General features: G+C 40.3%; 1 protein-coding gene across 1 annotated transcript in view; it reads right to left on the reverse strand.

Annotated features, from left to right (window-relative positions):
• tmtc1 (transmembrane O-mannosyltransferase targeting cadherins 1) overlaps positions 1-11518 on the reverse strand; it is a 131584-nt gene extending 120066 nt beyond the window's left edge. The window contains exon 1 of the mRNA XM_041781139.1: positions 11096-11518. Coding sequence (XP_041637073.1) covers positions 11096-11391 — 296 coding nt within the window. The 5' untranslated portion in view covers positions 11392-11518. The remainder of the gene's footprint in view (positions 1-11095) is intronic.
• Between the last annotated feature and the right edge of the window lie 12277 nt (positions 11519-23795).

The following is a 23795-nucleotide window of genomic DNA, read 5'->3' on the forward strand; positions in this document are numbered from 1 at the left end:
AGCTCTTACTGGAGTCTCTCTGCAGCCATTTGTGTCACCTCAGGTAATTTAAACCTAATTGCATACTTCCATCAACTTTGCAATTGTAACACCTGTTAAATTTGCCATCAGAGGCCAGTTTCCTCCCTAACTGTAAGCCTTTGCCAGGTTTATGAACACATCCACATAAAAAGACACCTGAAACACAACAGACACGTGGTCGTGTGCACCGTCTGCCCAGCTGTCTGCACCGGTTTGGGCGGACATTAAAGCCAGAAATGATGAAGTTGTTCAAAGCATCGCTCTCTCAGCTGCAGGTTTACTGATCCGACTCCAAACTGTGAAAACAAGCCAACAATATCCTTCATTTCTGTCGTGCAAATCATCACACATCATGCTGAACAGCTGCTGCAGAGAGAACGCCTGTGAGGGGAATTAAGCTCAAAGTCTGGCATCAAAAAACATCCACGGACAGGCTCATGACAGTTAGACTTTCCCCTGAAGGTAACAGATGCAAAATATCTGACAAAACCAAAGCAGTGTAAGGCTAAAACGTGTTAATACAACCCAGCAAAAGACATATCAGTATCACTAAAGAGGTGATATTGTTATGTCTTTCATCGATCATCATCAGCTCATTTTCATTATTATTGATACATCAGAACTGATGCTTCTTTTTTCTGATCACCCTTTGGCTAATACTCTGCTGTCTGCAGCTGAAGTTGTAGCACTAATTTTACTCCATTTTTCTTTATAAAGTTGCTCAAGCTCTGTCTGGTCACACAGGGATCAGGATTGAATAACCCTTCTCATGTCCAGCCAAAAGCTTTCACTGTATGCTTTGGGTCATTGCCCTGCTTCAAAATTAATCCAGGCCATAGGTCTCTTGCAGACTGAATAAGGTTGTCTACCAGGATTTTCCAATTTTTTGCAGCATTCATTTTACCCTCAGCCTTTACAAGCCTGCTGAGAAGCATCCCAACAGCATGATGCTACCACCGCTGTGCTTTACAGTGGGGATGGTGTGTTTGTGGTGATGTGCAGTGTTTGGTGTCCGCAGAAAGCATCTTGCCAGACGGCCATAAAGCACCATTTTGGTCTCATCAGACCACAGAACTTTCTTCCACTTGACCATGGAGTCTCTCACAGGCCTTTTCTAGTTGAGGTTTAAGGATTTTTCTTCAACAGTTGTCTTTCTCTTTGCCACTCCCATAAAGCTTTGACTGGTGAAGAACCTGGTAAACAGTTGTATGCAGAGTCTCTCCCATCTCAGCTGCTGTAGCTCCTTCAGAATTGTCATAGGTTTTTTGGTGGCCTCTCACAAGGCTCCTTCTTGCAAAGTCTCTCAGTTTGTAAGGACCTAGACACATTTACATGTGCAATATTCCTTCCATTTCTTAATGATAGATTGAACTGATTTCCTTGAGTTGCTTGGAGTGTTCTGTTGTCTTCATGGTGTAATGGTAGCCAGGAATACTGATTAACCAGTGACACATGTGTCCTTATACTACAATCACTTGAGAGACATCAACTGTACTCAGGTGATCCCCATTTCACTATTTGTGGGACCACTAGCACCAGTTGTGCTGGATCTCTGTTGATTTAAGGTCATTTTAGAGAGGGTAAATATTCACCCAGTCACCTTCTTTACCTTACACATTTTTATTCAAGTGAAATAACTTTGTAGAAATCTGTTCCACTTGATTATGGCTGATCCTTGTTGCAGAGTTTTTCTGAACCAAACTGAGAATAGCTTTGTTTTTGTTGCTGTTAATCCTCATTCCCCTCGAGAGCGGAATGCGCCATTTGTCAGCTCCACCTTCCTCCACACTCAGCAGTGGAGGGTCGAGCACAGAGCTAAAGGCTATCTCACTGATACATGCTCGTCCCAAGTGAGCCAGTGTCCTTCACTTGACAGGCTGATGAAGATGATGTGCAGACACCACCCCCACCTCACATCCCTCCATCTCCCCTGCCCAGAGTGAGCATTAAGGCTCCACCTGTCTATCCTGAAGGATCACCTTTCCTCCTGTTGTCTCTCCAGCATCATTAAGGCCTCTGTGTCTCTGCGCTTTCTAAGAGCAGATGCTCCCTCACAGCTTCCAGCCTCGCCGCTCGCTCTCCTGAGGAGCATTAAGGCATCGATATCTCCTTCAACAACTGTAACACCGCGGGGGTGGGGGGTTGTGGAGCAGCTGTTGGAGAGGTTGTTTCGCTGTCGAGTGATTAGACGAAACATCATCCAACAATGAAACCATCCTGCAGCCTGACCACACACATACAACCCCAGCACTCACTCAAACGCTCTCGGTTAAAGCTTAAGTGCTGAGTTTGCTGACAGAGCATCGCCCGGGGACTCATTAAGTCCATCAACACATCAACCAATCACAACCAGGAACACTTCTCAATGGAAAGTGGGGCTTTGCTTTGGAAATACGCTCTGCAAGGAGTTTAGCTGCAGTTTGAAGGAAAATAAAGCAAACTTGGCCTGGATTACTCACACATATGGCCAAAAAAAAACATTTTTTATTTTTTGAATGTAAAAAGGAAAATAAGGTAAAGTCGGATAGTAAGGAGATATAACAAGGGCACCAAGCCCAAAGGGAGTATTTCTTCACTAGTGGGCTAATCCTCTCTGCTCTGGTATCATCAGAACAATGTCTGTTAATGAAGCTTAATAATGACGTGACTTTTTTTAATACCATGGGCTTAAAACAACAATATCTATTATTTTCATGTTCAACAGCAGGTACTTGGTTATCCTTAAGTCAAAATTAAAGCATCAGGAGGCTAAACCTGACTGCCTGTAAATGCAATGTCCATTATGTGTTAGCATCAAGCTAACAAACTTAGCTGTACATCCCAGTCTCTGGCAATTAATAGGGCCTGAGCACCAACCTACAGGCTTGAAAATCAGAACAGATATGTTTCAGATCTAGATGAATAAAAAGTCTCTGGGACCATCCTCTAAAATGTACAGGAGGTGCACTATAAACAGCTAAAGGTCAAATTTTGGCATTTTTGGGACATTCACAAGTTTCATATTTTATCAAACTAATCAGAAGGATTTCATCCGACTAACTCCAGAATTTTGTTGCTCATACTAGACAAACCTGTAGATATAAAGTTGTGTTATTTGGGATCTTTCACCATAGGGCCAGGCAGTGACTGGAGCCCAAACTTTAACTACTTCCTCTGTACATATTTTGCAGTGAAAATGAAACAATAATGCCTTATAACTTTGTAGTGCTTATGCCAATCATAACCAAACTTCCCAGGCATGATCACACATTGATTCCAACAATCTCTGCATCAATAATATTACTTTGTCACTGTGCCCTCTTTTGCCAGTTGAATATTTCCTCCACAGATTTTTCATTTTTTTCCCTAAAAAATATTCACCCTAGGTTTATGAATTCTGTTTGCATATGGGTCATCATCATACCTACAAAAAAAGAATCTTGGACCCTTGCCCAAATCCTAACAGGAAGTCCACCAGCTTGATCTCAATTTAAAAAACAAGGTGATTTTCATGGTGCCAAATGACTTTAGCTTGTTGTAACATTTGTATACAACATTCTACGTTTAACATTCCCTGGCAAGACATCAGTATGACACTGAACACTTCTACATACAAACATCTCATCATAGGTCCTTTACTGGTAACAGGAAGTGATGCAAATGAGTCATATCTTCCCTCCTCTTACTGTCGTTAGCCTATTAAGCTCTGGTTTTGAAAGAAAAGCCTTAATTATTGGCAACAACACAGACATGTTTTATTAAAGGTTAATATTGTTTTGATGTAGCACCCCTTAATGGCAACAGGAAGTGGCACAATTTGGGCATTTCTTTATTCCTATAATTGAGTTGAACCTATCAAGCTCAGATACTGACACAAAGGCCACAATATTTGTCCACAACACTGATATGTCGTATAAAAGGACACCTTACTGCAGATGGTGAGCATTTTGATATCTCGCCAGTTTCAAAGGAAGCTGGCCTCATCCTAATATGAAACATCTGATTTTCTTCAAATTTCCTTTGTTTGTTCAGGGTCTGCTCCTCTACATATGTGAATGTTAATTTCATGGTTTTCTGTAGTGCCACCTACTGTAAGACTCCGGCAACACCTCTTACATAATGTGTCCTATTTTCTTTGAATTATACACAATAAAAATTAGTCCTGCCCATATCACACCTACATAACATCTTCCTGTCAAACTGCCCCCTAATGTTCACAGGTAGTACTACCTCATACACAAAATGCACTATGCTCATTAGTTTGAATTTAATGACACATCTGGGAGGATCTACATGGTCTCTCTGCCATGCTGCAGCATACTGCAGAGGTTTGCTATCACCAAAGTATTCCAACTTACCCCCGGTTGCAACATGCCGGGATGCGAGGGCCCTTCAGTGCAGCTTGCAGCCTTAGTTTGAATTTTATTCAAGTGACTTTTGATTATCAATTTCCTTGAAATGCAAATCCTGACATCATGTCCTAACAGCAGGTGTGCATCAGCAATCATGCTCTATCAATTACACGCTATCCCTAAAACATTTAACCCTCTGCCCCGTAAACTGCACGGTAAAGTTTTTCTTTTGACACCATCACTCATTAAAAAGCCAAAGTTTTGACAACTTTTAACACGTATCGTATAACCACAAATCTGCCGTATGTAATGCTCACTGTGGTTTTAAATGGAACATGGATTCCTGATTGTTTCTTATTCAGCCCACAATCTATTTACAGATCTAACAGTAATATTACTTACACGCTAACATCGTCTTTCTTTGTGATATAAATTCATCACACGGCCTTGCTAAGACCTCATTAGTGAGCCTGTGTGAATCATCTGAAGGCCGGAGCCTCCGCCTGTGTCAGCACTCCTCTGATGTTCTTTTTTCTTTTTTACCACTGCTGCTTTCTCTCTGACGATGCGTTCACTGACCGCTCCCAGCTTTGATCTGTGAATGCCGTTTGAACAGATTATCACTATCACTGGCTGTCTACACATCCTTTCACGCCCCTGAACCGTCTGCTTCGGTTGGGGCTTTCCTGCCGCACTCCGCCAGCTTTTATTCACCTGTGTCCACAGCTGCATTAAACCAGAGAGATCACACACGCTCGGTTTCAGACCTCCTCGTTAGAAAGGCTTCGCTGTGCTGCTGACGTGCCCTCGAGCAGCACGCTGACCGGCTGCATGACCGTTCAGCTGCAGCTCAGTCTGACCTCTGACAGATGCAGCACTGACCTATTAACCTTTTAATTAAAGGCTTGTTACGACATATTTAAAGTCATTACAGCATAACAGTGAGAATTGGTTTATAATGAACCATGAATGTGGATTTAACAGGATCACGGGAGTGAGCACACAGAAGGACGTGTTTCCTCTGCAGGGCTTAAGCAATTAAATCCCTATTAAACAGAAGTTAAACAGAAATTTATCATTTAAGATCGAACCACTCTAATTTAGTATCTTATAATTCAAATTTTATACAAGAGGATGAAATGAGGACAAAAATGTTTCCAAAAACCCTCAGAGCCTGCAGTTAATGTTCACCAATGAAATTTATTTGCCATCTTTGTTTAGCTTCTTAGTCTTCCTACATTTCTAAGCAAGGGTTAAGGGTTAGATCACTACTGCCATTTCAAAATACTAAATAACAGCTGCCTTGTCATTGCTTAAGCTCTCTTTCTTTTCAAACTAACGGTAGGGTGTGGTGCAGCTCCCTCTTCTCCTCACTTAAATTAAAGTGAGAGCTGTCTTGGTGAGAGGGGTAGAGCACACGCTGTGCTGTAAAGGAAGGGAAGATGCACTCAATTTAACACAAATGATGAAACCTACAAACAAAAAGAGTGCTCTCACGGATCACACACCAGTGACTCAATCACAAGGAAATGCTTTAAGAGCGTGGCATTTTAAGAAAGAAATAAAGGAGTGCACAGCTTTGGACACACGGGGCAGCTAAACAGGGGTTAATAGGGACAGCAGAGGAAGAGTGATGATGTTAAAGTGGCACACAGTTTGCCCTTTTCTTCAGAGGATGTGCCTGGTGAGTGCTGCACACACAAACAGCACCTTAATTATTTTTTACTATCAAAGAGGAAAAAAAGCATTTTTTGAATCCACACTAAATCAGTAAAGCTAACTTTGTGCCTCATTAGGATCTCTGCATGGGCTGTTTGTCTTACTTTTTCTTGTAATGTAATCACTGAAATCTGATATCATTTATCAAAACATCGTCCCACCCCGTTCTGGAGGCTCGCCTGGTTCCTCTGCAGCAGCGGGCCCGCCCCCAGCCTGTTTTCCCATCCTCAACTTCTACTCTCTCCCACCCACTTCACTGTTAAGAGTCCAGCACAGCTGCACAACAAATTCCACATAAAGCCTTCCTGTTTGTGTATTTTTAGCTCCTTAAATCCTAAAACCTGAAGCTGCATTGAAGCACAGCTGGGAGCATGAGGATTTGGGTGATCTGCTTCCGTCTGCATCATTATATGAATATATTCCTGATCTTAAATGTTTATATAATACTCTTAGAGTGGGTTTGGAGCATCCACAGCACCTGTTGTCCTATTTCAACTAAATTAAAGACATTTTAGGAGTATTTAAGGTCATATTTTTTGCATTACTTGGCTAGTGCTCTTGACCCTGGCTGTATTTCTATTAAAAAGAAGTTATACAGGACTATTTAAGATGGCATTTTAGATATAGCAGGCTTGTATTGTTCTAAATTACTATTTAATGAACATATATTACTTCTAAAAACATTCTTTAAACACCCTTAAGTGGGTTTGTGGCATCTACAATGATCCTGGTTGTAGTTTTAATAATCAAGAAGCATGTTAGGAGTATTTAAGGTGGCATTATGTCTCATATTTGGCTTTGTGTGTGCTAAATTGAAGTTAAATCTTTTTTTTTCTTATGTATAAAACTCTTTCATTCAGCTTGCAGCATCTTCAGCAGCCCTGGAAATAGTTTAACTGAAAAAGAAGCCACTACATGTGAATTTAAGGTAGTATTTTTAGATCTATTTGGCTTGTTTAGCATTACATTATCATTAAAGAAATATCTTAATTAATGTATCACACTCTGAAAGTGGAATTAACAGCACCAACAATGACCCTGGTCGTATTTCTATTGAACAAGAAGCCACATTAGGAGTATTTAAGGTGGTATTTAGAGGTGTGTTTTACTTGTTTTTTTTTTAATTATCACATAATTTATATTTCATTCATCTTAAATGTAAATACAGCACTCTTCAAGTGGGTCTGCAGCATCCACATCACCCTTAACTGTTCTTTTATAAAATAAGATTCCACATTATAAGTACCTAAGGTGGTATTTAGGGACATGTTCCACTTGTTTTGCTTTAAATTAATATTTTATTTATCTTTTAAGTTCATATAACTCTCTTAAAGTGGGTTTGCAGCATTCACAGCACCACTGGTTGCATTTCAACAGAATAAGAAGCATCTTCATGTGTATTAAAGGGGATTTTTGTGACACATTTGCGATGTGTTGCTCTAAATTATTAATTTGACATTGAATTGATGCTAAATGTCTATGATGCTCTTAAAGTGAGTTTGAAGCATCCACAGCACAGCTAACCTTGCAAAGCAGATGGATACGCCCATTTCACTGTTTCTCACTGGCGAATCCATCTTGCAAAGCTCCCATCTGAACCATTTGGGTCAGGTTAGAAAGTGACAGGACCAATCAGCGACAAGGGGCAGCACTTCAGGCGCAGCGGAGTAATGACGTAAACAAGCAGCAGCAAGAGCTGGTGCAGTTATGGAGGAAGAGATTAGCGTGGATGCTGCTAAAGTGTCAGTTTTAAAAGGACTTGACAACATTTCTTCATTAAAAGAAGAACAAAGAACAGCAGTGAGTTGTTTTCTTTTCAAAAACGACAAAGTCGAGTACCTACATGCCTATACTAAGTGCATCTCAAAAAATTAGAATATCATGGAAAAAGTTCAATATTTTTTTCACTCTTTTCTGAAAGTGAAACCCATATATTATATAGACTCAATACACTGAGTGAAATATTTCAAGCCTTTATTTCTTGAAATGTTGATGATTATGGCTTACAGATAAAAAAAAAAACAAAATTCAGTGTCTCAAAAAACTAGAATATTCCATGAGATCAATTTAAAAAAGGATATTTTCAACAGAAATGTCAGGCTTCTGAAAAGTATGTTCATTTCTATGCCTTCAATGCTTGGTTGGGCCTCCTTTTGCATGAATAACTGAATCAATGCGGCGTGGCATGGAGGCGATCAGCCTGTGGCACTGCTCAGGTGTAATGGAAGCCCAGGTTGCTTTGATAGCTGCCTTCAGGTCATCTGCATTGTTGGGTCTGGTGTCTCATCTTCCTTTTGACAATACCCCATAGATTCTCTATGGGGTTCAGTTCAGGCCAGTTTGCTGGCCAATCAAGCACAGTAACACCATGGTCATTGAACCAGCTTTTGGTATCTTTGGCAGTGTGGGCAGGTGCCAAGTCCTGCTGGAAAATGAAATCAGCATCTCCATAAAGCTTGTCAGCAGAAGGAAGCATGAAGGTCTCTAAAATGTCCTGGTAGATGGCTGCGTTGACTGTGGACTTCAGAAAACACAGTGGATCAACACCAGCAGATGCCATGGCAGCCCAAATCATCACTGACTGTGGAAACTTCACACTGGACTTCAAGCAACATGGATTCTGTGCCTCTCCACTCTTCCTCCAGACTCTGGGACCTGGATTTCCAAATGACATGCAAAATTTACTTTCATCTGAAAAGAGGACTTTGGACCACTGAGACCACAACAGTCCAGTTCTTTTTTCCACAGCCAAGGTAAGACGCTTCTGACGTTGTCTCTGGTTCAGGAGTGGATTGACGTGAGGAATGCCACATTCGTAGCCCATGTCTATTGGTGTGTGCCTCAGCCCAGCGGCAGTCCACTCCTTGTTAAGCTCCCCCAAATTCTTGAATGGATTTTGCTTGACAATCCTCTCAAGGCTGCGGTTCTCCCTTATGCTGGTGCACCTTTTCCTACCACTCTTTTTCCTTCCACTCAACTTTCTATGAATACGCTTGGATACAGCACTCTGTGAACAACCAGCTTCTTTAGCAATGACCTTTGACCTTACCCTCCTTGTGGAGGGTGTCAATGACTGTCTTCTGGACATCTGTCAAGTCTGCAGTCTTCCCCATGATTGTGTAGCCTACTGATCCAGACTGAGACACCATTTAAAGACTCAGGAAACCTTTGCAGGTGTTTGGAGTTTATTAGCTGATTAAGGTGTGACACCATGACTTTCCAATATTGACCTTTGTCACAATATTCTAATTTTTGGAGACACTGAAATTTGGGTTTTCTTATCTGTAAGGCATAATCATCAACATTTCAAGAAATAAAGGCTTGAAATACTTTGCTCTGTGTGTAATGAGTCTATATAATATATGGGTTTACCTTTCAGAGAAGAGTGACAAAAAATATTAAACTTTTTCATGACATTCTAATTTTTTGAGATGCACTAGCAGTGACCATGTTCCACTATTCCTGCGCACGCACAGCTCGAGAGCAGCTACGTCACGTGTTTTGTTGCTCTGATTGGCCCATAGAGATGTGACAGACAGAACGTTCATCCAATCACACTCTGAGTTTTTTTCAAAGCCTCTGCCTTTTCTCAAACGTTTCCTATGGAAGCTTTCCCAGATGGATGTGTGAAACAAATCTATCTGGCGTGTCAGGTTACAGCACAGCTGGTTATCTTTCTTTTGAAGAAGCGGCCACTTAAAAAGTGTTTAAGGTGGCTTTTGGGACACGTTTGGCATTATTAACTCAAAACTGTCAGCAAACAAACATTTTTCCCTTTACAAAGTTTGGTAAAACACTCAAACTGTGTTTTCAGCATCTACAGCACCCTTGGCTGTTATTTCATTGAATAAGACTCCACTTTATTAGAAATTAAGGTGGTATATGCGACACATTTGTCATGCTTGGCTTTTAATTTAAATTAAATTAATAATTTATCCATCTTAATTGTCTATAACTCTCTTTAAGTGGGTTTGCAGCACCCTGAGCATCCCTGGATTCCTGGATACAGATTAACAACATACTTTATGAGTATTTAAGGTGGTATTTTAGTACATAATTGCCATAATATATTCTAATTCACAATTTATTTAATAATCACTCTTTCATGCAATCATAAGACGCTCTTTGACTTTGTATGGTACATCTACAGCACCTCTGGCTGTATCTGTATTGAATAAAGGGAGTCAATTAGTATTTAAGGTGGCATTTATTACATATTTGGTTCGTTTTGTTCTAAATTGTCATAAATTAATATTTGGTTCTTTGAAAAGTTGGTCAAACACTCTGCATGAGTATCCATAGCACCCCTGTTCGTATTTTTGTGAGATATGCAGCCACTTCAGAAGTATTTTGGGACATATTTGCCATATTCTGCTCCATATTTTAATTAATCTATTCCTCCAAATGTTGGTAAAACTCTCTTTAAATGTGTACAAAGCATTCATAGCCCACCGTTTTGTATTTCTATGGAATGAAAAGTAACTTTGGCACTATTTAAGGTGTTTTTGGGACATATTGCCTTGTTTTTCTCAATACAGTAATCAAATAAACACGTATTCCTTTAAACATTCGTAAAACACTCATAAACTGTGTATAGAGCATCCGTAGCACCACTGGTTGTATTTCTATAGAATGTGCAGCCACTTTAGGAGTATTAAAGGTGGACGTCTGCCTTATTTTTTTTTCAAAATTGTTATAAAATAATAACTTATTCTTTCAAAGGCAGGTAAAAACACCCTTAACGTGTGTACGGCGCACAACAGCATCTCCTGTTGCATTTTGAGGGAATACGAAACCACTTTATGAGTATTTAAGGTGGTATTCTGTGACATGTTTTGCTTGTTTTGCTTTGAAGTTGACTGTCGCTGCAACAGCGTGTCTCCATGCGGGAACAGCTGCATGACGTCAGCTTTAATTGCGTGTTCCAAGCTCTCGTGCAGAGTAATGACATCCCTAAATGAGCGCAAAAAGTTGCACAAAGTGAATGTTTTAGCAGCACAAAGTGCTGGAGTTTGAAGACTTACTTGAAGCTGAGGATGCACAGCGGTCGGTAGGACTTGTGGCTCGTGTTGTCCGCCATCCTCTTCCCCCAGAAGTCGTTACTGAAGATGTTTCCGAGGTTAGAGCCCGGTCGGACGTCCGGGTTGTTGATGATAGCCCACACATCGTCGTGAACCAGCTCCCCGTGGAGAGAGTTGCCGTAGCAGAGTGCGCACAGAGCGGCCAGCACGGCGTACCGACCCGCAGCCCACGCAGCCTCCGGCCGAGCGGTGAGCCGCGGCGGCCGGCGGGCTTTCTTCTCCCGGTCAGCAGCTGTCATGTCGGGCCTGGCTTCTCCCGAGGCTCCGCGGGGCTGAGGATGGAGCTCGGAGCACCGAAACAGACGTCCATCCCTGCTGCAGGTAGCGGCTGTGAGTGCGGAGGACTGCGGGGACGGTGTGCATGAATTGTGCTGCGTTCAGGAACAGTCCGGAAAATTTGGTGCGCTGCTTAGTGAGAACTTCTCTCTAGCCTTTTCTTTACGAACATAAAAGTTTTTCGTACGGAAGCCCTACACCGACATCGATCCTTACATTGCTATATTAGGCTGGCTTCACATTGGATGATTGTTAAATCTTAAGAAATTAAAAACAATGTTGGAAAATCAACAATTCCAAACAGTTCTTTAACGTTTCAGTTCTCCAAACACTGACACATTTGTGGTTCTTGACTGGTCTAGCTTTCACAGCTGAACAAGCACCAAAAACATCATTATATCATAACGTCTCAACCACTGAGTAAGTGTGCACACAAACATTCACTGCAATGTTAAATTTACTCCCCCTGTTTTTCTTCTCCACATGTTTTCCTGTTCCTGCACAACTATTCAGCTCTATAATCTTGTTTTCTGTTAATCATATTTTCTCATTTAAAAATGAAAACATTCAAAATTACATTTCTGTTTCCTTATCTTGCATCTGTCTTCTCGTTCATTGTGGGCCCCATTTGACAAGAGCGAGAGTGTCTCGTCTGAGTCTTGAAATCAAATTATGTGAAAAGGTAATCTGATTCTGATCATGTGATATTTCTCTGCTGGCGAAAGAGACAGCATGCCAACAGATCAGAAGTAAATAATTTCATCACAACAGTGAAATACTGGCATCGATAGGAGTCTAAAAAATTAAATCTAATAAAGTCAGTAGAACAGTCACAACGCTATGGTGGCCCTGACGATCTACATTACTAACATTTCATGACCCCATAAAAAATTCACAAAATGCAAAAAAAGGAACACCAAAAGATTTTTTTTTAAACCGAAGAACATTGGATGAAATTTTAAAACATTATTCAAATCACTAAATATATTTCACTAGAAAATGTGCAAAGAAATAACTTAAATACAGAAAAATTATGTAAAATAAAGCTGTTTCAACAGTAAAAAAATATTTTATATAATGTAAAAATGTCTCACGGCATATATAGTAATGCATTAAATAGAGAAATATTTAACCAAACAAAAGAGGAAAAAGTAATTGCATTTCCTTCATTATGGAATGACTAATGAAACACATCCTTTTCACCAAATGTAGATAAAAAGTTAATATAATTGAAAATCATTTTACAAAACAGAAATATTTAATATAAAGGAAAAAAATGCACTGAAAATCGTGTTTCATAAAATAATAATATGACAATAATATTACTTTAAAGCAAAAAATCTTAATGAAAATGAACATTATTTGACTAATTATTAAATGTTTTATGTCTTCATATGTTTCAGTTATAAAAAAAATTCCCACTGAATTTAAAATCTTACATTAAAGACAAAGTTGTGTACCATGACATAATTATCTTTAATATATTGAAAAAATCATGAAACATTATTAAATAAAACACAAAAAGCATAAATAAACATCAAACAATTTCCAGTAAGTGAACAGTATATTTTTTTTAGCTTACTAAATGTTTGTGGATTTGCCCCACTGGGCTACTGTATAAAATCAGCTTTCTGAAGAACTGAAACAAACATTAAAAGCTAAAACAAAATGTATAAATAGACATTGGTTCAAATCAAATCATAACTGGTAAATGTTATATGTCGCAAACAAACTGCCTGGAGATGGTGTGATAAAATTACCTGCGATAGTAACAGCCGGTAATGTTAAACGTGGTGTCTTTCTGATTCGTAATTAAATGTGTGTGGAGCTATGATTTTCAAATGTTCGAGCTTTTAAGGAGTACCAGAACGCCACACGAGCGAGGAGAACCCGCCTGCACGCGCATGCGCAATGGGACTCTGCCGCTCCTGGCCGATGGAAACATCAGCTGCTGAAAATCGATGCAATCCGGGCAGATGCTGCACAAGCATGATTACGATGGCACGGGTTTGACCTTTTCCGGCAAACACCGAGAGACTAACGAGTCCGAGGAGAGGAGAGGAGGAGGAGGAAGAGGAGGGAAAAGTGTCAGAGAGGAGATACCTCAGTTTGCTCTTGAAGGAAGAACAAACAAGCAAGGTCACATCAACATGAAATCATTTAAGGCTGGGGCTGAAGTTAATGTCTTTGATACTATTTATTAGAACACAGTGCGAAAGATATTTGCTTTATTTTACTTCATAATGAGATCAGTTAAGTTCTTAAATTCCCAACTGGTCATTTGTAATTTCAGAAATCCAGAATCAGTGGGGCTTCACAGTTCCTTTAAGTTTTATAAATGCGTATGCACACCTCTAAATACTGCACCAGCTGTTAATGCTCATATTTCACTAAGCACACATGCAGTGATTACTTCTGAGGAAACATGACCAAAAACAGAAAAATAAATACACCTGCAGGATACATGAGTCAGGCATCATCCAGTTAAAGTGAGAATAGCTCAGCATTAAAGGATATTTAAGGTGAACACAGAGAAATTCTTCCCCTCCGGCAAATTAATGAAAAAACAGCCTTCTGAGGTCAGACTCTGCTCATGCTTCATTCAGCACTGTGAACATCAGACATCGCTGTCAAATAAGAGAAAACACTGTCAGTTGTATATTAGCCTCAGGAAGTCTCAGTGGATATAAAAGAGAAAATACAGGAAAGAGGGGGGCTCTAGAGGAGAACTTTTAATGTTGAGTCCTTTAAACAGAAACTGTAGCATACAGACAATTTAGTGCTATAAGACCTACAACATTACTGAAAGTGCATGTGACTGCTCATCACTGCAGGCTTAGAGCTCAACTACCGTATTACAGTTAGTAGATGTGCATACTGCAACAACAGAAGGTGCTAAAAGAGTTACACAGCTGCATAGAAACTGCATGTTGTGGCCAAACAAAACTTAAATCGTCACACAGGAGGATTTTTCAAACCTTCCCCTTTGGGAGATTTCAAAAACAGCCTGCAGCTTATTTACTATGGCGACTTGTATACCAGATTTTACAGCAGTTTTACCTCCAAATTACTGAAATCAGAGCATAGCATTTAAAACACTGATATGGATATTATTAAAGCACTACTATCTCGGCTAGCTAACAAGCTCTCCGAGTGAGGAAATTGAAAAAATATCAAGAGAAAATCCCTGTCCCCACACTCCTGGCTCCTTGTCATCTCCCTCTTTCCTAGTTCCTCGTTCATGCCATTGGGAGGAGAACTGGAATGGGGAAAACAACATGCTGTGCAATGTTACCTTGCACCATGTCACTCACAGGCCATCAGGATATTACAAAAGGGAGCAGGTCTGTGCCTTGACTGCTTTGACAGAAAGTCTTTTAGAAATGCTGACTGGTCAGTCATTGCAAATAAAGTGAAATAAAAACAAGAGAAACTTCCTGTCCCTTGTTATCTCGCTCGTTCCTTGATCCCCATTCATTTCAATGACATTAAAAATAAAGAGCCCTAAATAAGTGTCAGAAGCGTCAAAATAAAAAGCTGAAAGTTTCAAAATAACACACCAGAAGTGACAGCATTTCAAAATAAAACGCAGTAAGTGACAGCATTTCATGGTCAAACACTGACAGTTTTGAAATAAAATCCCTGACGTGATGGCGTTTCTAAGTCAAACCGCAGAAGTTTCAAAAACAAACACAAAAGTACTGGCTGTAAGTGACCTTGTTTCAAAGTGGAACACCGGTTTCACAATGAAACGCCGTCGCCTTCACTTCTGGCATTAAAAATAAAACACTAGAAGTGACGGCATTTCAAAATAAAATACTGGATTCAAAATAACATGATGGAAGTAAAAGGATTTTAAAATAAATCACAGATTGTGACTGCTGTGCACTGGATCACAGCACAGGTGGAGTATGTGGAAATTCAGGGTAAGGGCCTGATCTACTAAGTTCCAACATAAAGAGTGCTACACTGCATTTTGCATTCCAACATATTGCACATTTGGTTAGTGTGTATTTTGCAGGAGGTCAGCTCAGAAAAATTGCATTAATGACAACAGGCACAAAGAATGTGGAGCCAGTAATATCTAAATTAGGGTTCTGTGTGTTTTACTGGTTTGTATCCTGGACAGCTTGGACAGAGATCAGAATGACTGCTGAATCAAACTCCTCTCATAGCCAGCTTTCTATAGCTGTTCCACCTCCCAAACTCTCCTGTACTTTTCAGTCATATTTCATTTTGCTGCTTGTGACTTTTAATGGAAGATTAAAAGCCTGGCACCATATTTTTTTAGCTGGTCTAGCTCGTACCACATGTGGAAAAGCATCATTTGACACAGTTTACCTCTCAGTGAGCAGAGGAAACATCTCTCCCTGACTTCTGCTTTATTTATTTTCCAGGAAGCTGCAAATGTTTGAAGGCCACAAATCGAAAGAGGAAGAGATATGAGAGAGAGACCTAGAAAAGAGAGAGAGCCTGAGGGCAGCCAGAGGAGACTGAGTTGACATCGTGGTTAACATCTGGTGCGTCCCTGCTCAGTCTGACCAGCTCGTTGGGATTCGAGCAGCGTGGTGTCCAGCTGGTGTCCGACGCTGAGCTCATTTCAGCTCGACAGTGCTCTGCAACAGCTGCTCACATCCAAAACAAACAAAATGACCTTCTCTGGTACAGCATGCAAACATGGGAGGGAGGCCAGTCACTGCGCTGTGCTTTCATGAACCATTACCCAGAATTCTGAATACAGGAATGTATGAATGTGTTAGTTATGAGCCGAAAAACATTCAAGGGAGAGAAATTATCTAAATACAAAATGATGCAGTTCTTTGATTGGACACTGGAGGCAAGAAAGGACAACAATTATAAGAAGTGAAAAAATACTCTATAAAGACAAGATGGGTTCAACGATGGTATTATCCAGCCCTCGTAATGTCTCTTCTATTTTCTTCTTTGCAGTAACTTCAGTATAAACAACTGATGATCAATATTTGTCAGCAATAACTCCAACATAATAACCTCAGCTTCAGTCGCCAAACAAGCAACTAGCATAAAAGTAGAAAAATTTCCTTCTAGATCCTTTAAGGATCCATACATTCCCTAACATCAATTTGTTTTTTCCAGTCTGCAGAAATATGCAGAGCCCCTTTCACCTTCTTCAATCCATTTTAATAAAGCACTAGAAGTGACCATGTTTCAAAATAAAACACCCCATTCAAGATAAAAAGCGGTGTCCTCCGATATAAAATACTGGAATTAACAACACATCAAAATGAAGCCATAGACTGTAGAAAGAATTGGACTAACCTCGTGTGACGTCAGTCGTCTGCTTACAATAGGCGGACTCAAACGGCTCTTGAAACCAGTCCGTGCAGGCTTCCATATTGAAATCGCGGTCTCAACCGAACTTTGGATCAACCTAACAGCCCGTATACTATGCGCAACTTCCTGTCAGCCTGCTAGCTAGCATTCTGGTTGACAGAAACGGAGCCTCTGCCTGCCGAGCTATGTCAATCAAATGAGACGTGCCAATCAGTTTTCATCAGTTACAGTGGCAGCACAATAAGACACGAGCTAATGAGACGTTTTTTTGTTGAATGTTTTTTTGAACCATGCTGTAAACCAGTTTATTTCTACTGTTAAACGTGTCCAGGCGGGCATCCAGTGTTCCTGCAGCCAGCCTCAAGTGGACACTTGCGGTATGGCAATTTTTTGCACTTCTGCATTGGCTTCATTTTTCAGGACTGGAGGTTGCCGCTTGAATGAAATGCCCAAATTATTTGTCTGAAGTGTCTGCATTTCAAAATAAAACGCTGGAAGTAACAGCCTTTCAGAACAAAATGCCAGAGGCAACGGCATTCCAAGATAAAACCCTGGAAGTAATGGTAATTGATGGTATTTTCAAAATAGATGCCAGAAGTTTCAAAATAAAACACTGGAAATAACAGGATTTCAAAATAAAACTCCAGAAGTTATAGGGTTTCAAAATAAAATGCCAGAGAAGACAAGGTTTCCATATTAAAACACTGGATGTAACATCTGCATGTGAAAACATCACAAAATAAAACACCAGGATTAATGCCCGGAAGGGGCAGAATTTCAAAAGAAAACGCAGGAAGTCTAAAAAATAAATGCCTGAAGTGATGGTGTTTCAAAATAAAAAGCTGGAAGTGATTACGTTTTAAAACAAAATACCAGAAGTTTCAAAAATAGATTTTCAAAATTAAAATCAAATGCCAGAAGCAGTGTTAATTTCGTTGACTAAAACTATGATTAAAAATGCTCATCAACAGCTTTTTTTTCCATGACAAAAACTAGACTAAAACTAACAAAAATAGATCTGTGATGACTAAAACTGACAAAAACTAAGTTTAGTTTTCATCAAGATGACTACAACTAGACTAAAATGTTATATAGTTTTCGTCAGACATTCAAAATCCATGACATTTCTCCACTGTGGGTAAATCTGTCAAAAAACAATGCAGCTGAAGCTATTCTGCCTCTCAGCTGTAGAAAGCAGGAACCCCAGGTTTGGCTGGGTGTAGAGAACACACTTCCATGATTTGGTACCAGATTTAGGCAAGAGAATAAATGCTTGGACTAAAAGTAAAGACTAAAATGTGAGGACTTTTTACGGACTAAAACTAGACTAAAATGTCTTGAGTTTTCATCGACTAAAACTAAAAAGGATAGAAATTACTAAAATGTGACTAAAACTAAAATGCATTTCATTCAAAGACTAAAACTAAGACTAAAATTAAAAATAGCTGCCAAAATTAACACTGGGCAGAAGTTTCTAAACTAACTGCTGCAATAGTGACAAAATGTGGCTCTCATTTACTATTAATACTATTATACTACTCCCACTTATTGGATTAAACATATTCATTATTTTGTACAGGATTTATATTGTTAGGTGGGGCTTCAGTGTTCTTTTTAAAAACCTCCAAACTGCTCCCTCCATCCTTCTGTTTTTAATATTTTAGTTAGCGTTGTCTCAGTTGATTAATAAAAGCAGGGTTCACTTCTACAGAGCTCATGATGTATGATTTAGTCGAACCTCTGACAGAAACTGTGTCATTCTTGTTAAAGATCGTGTTACACAAAGCTCGGGTTGTTTTTTCTACACTTTCCACCGATGATGAATTTCACTGACTTTTGATCATTTGTTTACCAGGAAGGACTGATGGAGCACACGGCTGTGTTTGCAGGAATTCCCCAGCTCTTACGATGTTTTGGAAGAGCGGTGTGTTTGTGAGTGAGACTGAATGACTGGTGTGGCAGCGGGGTCAGGCAGTACATGAGAGGCACTGAGGCGATACGAGCCGACAGACCGCCAGCTATCCATGATTCTGCTGCCGCGAGCTGCCGCTGTGCTCTGCTACTCACACATTAACTCCCCATGGCAATGTAGGTTTTTAACTTCAGTCTCATTCTCTCATATGGTCTCCCTCAGACACACTCTCAGTAAACTCACTAATAGTTCACTAAATGAAGGGCAGGGTCATTAGAAATGCTCGGCTGGTTGTGTGAAAAACCTTGTTTCCTGGGTAATGTGTAAACATCACCAGGAAACAGTCTAGTGTAGTATCAGAGCTGCATGTTTGTGCACCCCTTAATGATGCAGGGTGATCTAACATAAGGAGCACAGTGGACCCCAAAATCCAGTTCCACTGGAGCACTTCATAGGCTGATCACTGCAGACGGAGTATGTGGAATTTGAGGGTTAATAAGCATCTTCTTTCTCACAGCTCGTCACTTCTGTCTCAGAACAAAAAAATGAGAATCTGAGACTAAAAGTGACAAAATCAAGGCTTTAAAACACAAGTCAAACTTCTTATATGGTCTGAGCCCTAGGTGAGGATGGTACATGTTGGCAGAGGCTGACATTTATTCCAGTGCTGATCCTTGGTTGGACAGATTTTAAACAAAGTGATGCTATTGAAGAAGTGTTCACTGACGAAGGTGTTTCCTCTGGGGTAGGTCCGACAGAAACCTGCGATGAAAGAGCAGAAGAGAGTGACGTGATGGAGTTAGAGATGAAAGAGAAGACCTTCATCCTCTCTTTTCATCTCCTCTCTCTCTTCATCAGGCCTTTTCCTCCTCACAAGGCGTTCTTCATCAGCATCATCATTAAGGTGAGAGCTTCTCCCTCCCACGGCCCATCAGCTGCAGAGGAAAAAAAAAAACAGCATGTCCTGATCTCCGTCGGCTGTAATCACCACATCAGATATGCAGCGCTAAGTCGAATCAGCGCAGAGCCGAGGAGGGAAATAAAACACCTGCTCTGTGTCGATATCCCTCCTCTCTGCTCTCACGACGTCCTGCTGAGCTACAAGAGGAGCCGCCAGCAGGAACCTTTCACCATCAGCTGTTTGAAATACCAACGTCCCAAAAGAGCTGATTCCTGCATTTGTAAAGGTTTCTGCTTTTATGTTGCGTGTGCTGTTTGTAAAGGAGATAAACGCTGCTGGAAACTATAAGAGATCACTCTGCTGAAGCGTCTTCTCCAAGAAACAAGATAACAAATACTTTATAACAAAATTGTATTACTGTTTTTCCTGAATACTACACATTATTTGGAGCAATATCATTTTACAGGAGCTCCTTTCACATACAAGCCATACTTGGGAGATTCCAGGCCAGTCTGCTTGTTTCATTACTAGAAGTTGGTCTTTACACAACGTCAAAAGGATGCTGCAGAAGTCACGGTGCATTATGACAAAGAATTAAAGGCACTCCCAAACTGGGCCTATTTTACATTGCTCCAGGTCCAACCGGGTCTCAGCACAGATACAGCAACACTTTGCAATGTGACACAAGCAGTTTTCAAGACATGAAGTCTCAAAGTGTACACAGTGGGGAAAATACAAAGACAACATGACAGTAACTTTACCCACTTTGTGGCTTTTTCTGAGTTGTTTCAGCAGGCACAGCTCCAGCAGTAACCAGGCCTGCTTACAGGGTTGGCGGGGCCTATGAAAAACCTAAAGATGGGCCCTGCCCACTAGTGATTTATAGAGGATATCAATCCATAGATCGGTAGCTAGTGTCTTGGTGCTAGCGTCTTGGCTAACAGTTCCCTCATTTTGGAGCTGTGTCAAGCTATTATTTAACATGGCACACCAGATGGATGTGTTTCACACATCCATCTAGAACACCACTCAAACACATCTTTATGGGCCAGAACAACAAAACACGTCAGGTAGCTGCTACAGAGCTGCGCCCCTACCCAAGGAGTAAACTCCACAGAGAACTGCACAACGCAAACATTGGCGACTGTAGACATGTCAGTACTCGGCTTTTATCGTTTTAGAAAAGAAAGCAACTCATCTTTGTTCTTTGTTCTTCTTTTAACGAAGAAATGTCTAGTTCTGACGAAACTGACGCTTTAGCAAGATCCACGCTATTCCGCCATAATTATACCAGCATCTTGTTGCTGCTTGCTTACATCACGACTCCACCGCACCTGAAAGTACTGCCCCTTGACTCTGATTGGTCCTGTCACTTTCTAACCGGGCCCAAACGGTTCAGACAGGAGCTTTGCAAGATGGATTCTCCATTGAGAAACATGGAAACAGGCGTATCCATCTGCTTTGCAGGGTTAGCTATTATTGGGTTTTAATGTTTATTTGTGCAACTTTTTAACTTCACTTTATCTGTTTTTCACCGTTTGTGCTCATTTTGCATCTTTTAGCCCATTTTTTCCAGTTTTACTTGATTTTGCCACTTTCTTGACCCCTTCTTACCACCTCATCTGGTCATTTTTGCAACTGTGTCAACACTTTATTTTCATTTTTGCCCCTTTACACATTTTTGCCACGCTTCCCCTGTTTTTGCTGCTAATTTTTCGCCACTATTTAACCGCTTTTCAACATTTTCCAGCCATTTTTTTTCCAAAATTTTATGGACTATTTTATTACATTTTAACCTCTTTTTTTTAATTTATCTTGCCATTTTTGCTAGTTTATTGCTACTTTGAACCCACATTTTCCTTTTTGTTAATTTTTGCCTGTTAACCTCTTTTTGCCACTTTTCTGCAATTTTTTAACCCCTTTTTAATTGCTTTTCATCAATTTTCTACCCAATTTTGTCCTTATTTCCTTATGTCCTTGTTTCCTTTTCAATCCATTACAAGTTCATCTGGGGATCAGCTGAGATGAGCCATAAATTCTCTATTGAATTAAGGTCTGGGATTTGACTTGACCACTCCAGAACATTCACCTTGTTGTCTTTAAGCCATTTCTGTGTAGCTTACGCTCTTTATGGTCATTGTTTTGCTGAAAAATAAATTTCCCCAAGCCATAGTTCTCTTGGAGCCTAAAAAAAATCCAGAACTTTCATTAAATGTTGAATTATTGCCCTCAGTTATGCTGTGTTCTCTCTGACCAAGTATCCGATTGATTTGTTGACCTGCTTTTACCATTTGTTGTTAAATTAATCTTATATTCCAATATTGGCATTTAGTTTTATTCTATTCTGGTTATACTCTTCATAATAAACGTCTACTGTGATGGTTAGGCTCACAGACAGCGAGCAGGTGTCCTCTGCTCTACTTTTTCATTTCATTACTGCAGCTGGCCGCCCTGATTGCCTCTAAACGGTGATCGCTCTTGTTATGACAAGTCCCGCCACGCCGAGCAGAGCAGGGCCGTTAAATATTACCCATAGTGCTATAGGTTGAATGGGCCATTAGAGGGAAGGGTGATTAGAGTGCCACTCAGCTATGAAGAGCACGAGGAGGACCGAGTTTGACGAGCACCTCAAGGAAATGGCGAGAGAGGGACAGCAGCAGAAATCAGCCGGACAGGAAGGACTGACACTTAAAGTGCAATCACACAGAGAGATTAACAAGACTAATATAATTAATCGCTGCTCAGAGCGGCTGCTGAGGATGGCTCTGTAAAATAATAAAGGCAGCCGTTATGAGGCGAGGACGGTCGATAAAGCAAGGGCCAAACAGGCGTCATTTAAAGGCCGCCTGAGGGCCCATCTCTTCATGAGACGAGCTGAGGCAGATTTATGAAGCTGCAGCTCTGATTTATGAAACACAGCATCAACACCAGCTCTGCTTTGATCACTGATTAGATTCAGAGAGATGCCATTTACATAACATACAGACATATTAGGAATAAAACATGGTGAGAGGGGCTAACAGACATCAATATCATTTCACTTTCATGCAATACAGAAGAGGAATTGACTAAATACTGTGGAGGCCTCCAGGCTTCGTGAAGACATATTTTACCCTTTAAAGACAAGTTTATATTGGTCTTAGAGGTCTCCAAAACATGCCTGTGAAGTTTGTTGCTGAAAAAAACAAACACTCCAGTTTTGGATTTTTTGTAAAAACAACCCTGCTCAGAACGAGCTGTTTCTGTGTCCATAGCTTTAAATGTTACTGAGCTGTCTGACCACGCCCCTTTCAGGAAATGGATGTGAGGAGGATTAGGAGAGCCACATTGAGGAGGGCGTAATTTGCTTCCAAGCAGGGAGGGCCAACTAATCCTGGGGGCGGGGCTAACTCCCAACATGAAGTCAGTCAGTTCTTTTAAATCACTTCTTAAAACACATTTTTACAGACTTGCTTTTATGTGGTCGTCTTCGTCTTCTTAATCAGTTTATTCCCATTTTTTACTCTTTGTTTATTTCATTTCACTTTAACCTCACCCTTTAATGTTTCTGTCCATTTTATTGTTTGCTCTCTTTCTGCTTGGCTCTTAAATTTATCATTGTTAAAGCTTCATTTGTATAGGGCGTTATCTTTGACAGATTTTTTCCCCCTTCATTGCAAATTTACCATTTTAACTGGCTGTTGTCCTGCTTCTCTTATCACGCCTGATTGCTTTTACCCCCCTCTAAATGTTTTGTTACCCACGCTGATGAAATCGGCAGGGTAAAGGGTTCCGTATCTTTGTTCGTCTCTTTGTTTGTTTGTTTGTATGTGTACAAGATAACTCAAGAACGGAAAGTCAGATCTTCACCAAACTTTCAGGGAATATTGGGATAGTGACAGGGAAGAATTGATTTGATTTTGGTGATGATCCGCTCACCCGTTCAGTTTTTCTCAGAATTCGAAATTTTGAACACCATAATAATCAATGGGAGGGTGAGTTCCTCAGTGGCGCTGCTTAGGCGTGGGTCTGCCGCCTCAGACGGCTATTCTAGTTATTATTATTGTTGTTGTTGTTGTTGTTGTTGTTATTATTATGAGGGGAAAATCTGAGAACGGCTTGTATCAGCACAATATTTGTTAGAAAAGCCTGAAAAAGTGATTTTTGCATAATATGTCCCTTCTCAAATATACAAAACATATTTTAAAAAAGTTAAAGCACTGTTTAAAATGTAAAAAAAAACAATGTAGTGATGGTCAAAT

This window comes from Cheilinus undulatus, linkage group 23, assembly GCF_018320785.1.
Source record: "Cheilinus undulatus linkage group 23, ASM1832078v1, whole genome shotgun sequence".
Classification (NCBI taxonomy): Eukaryota; Metazoa; Chordata; class Actinopteri; order Labriformes; family Labridae; genus Cheilinus; species Cheilinus undulatus.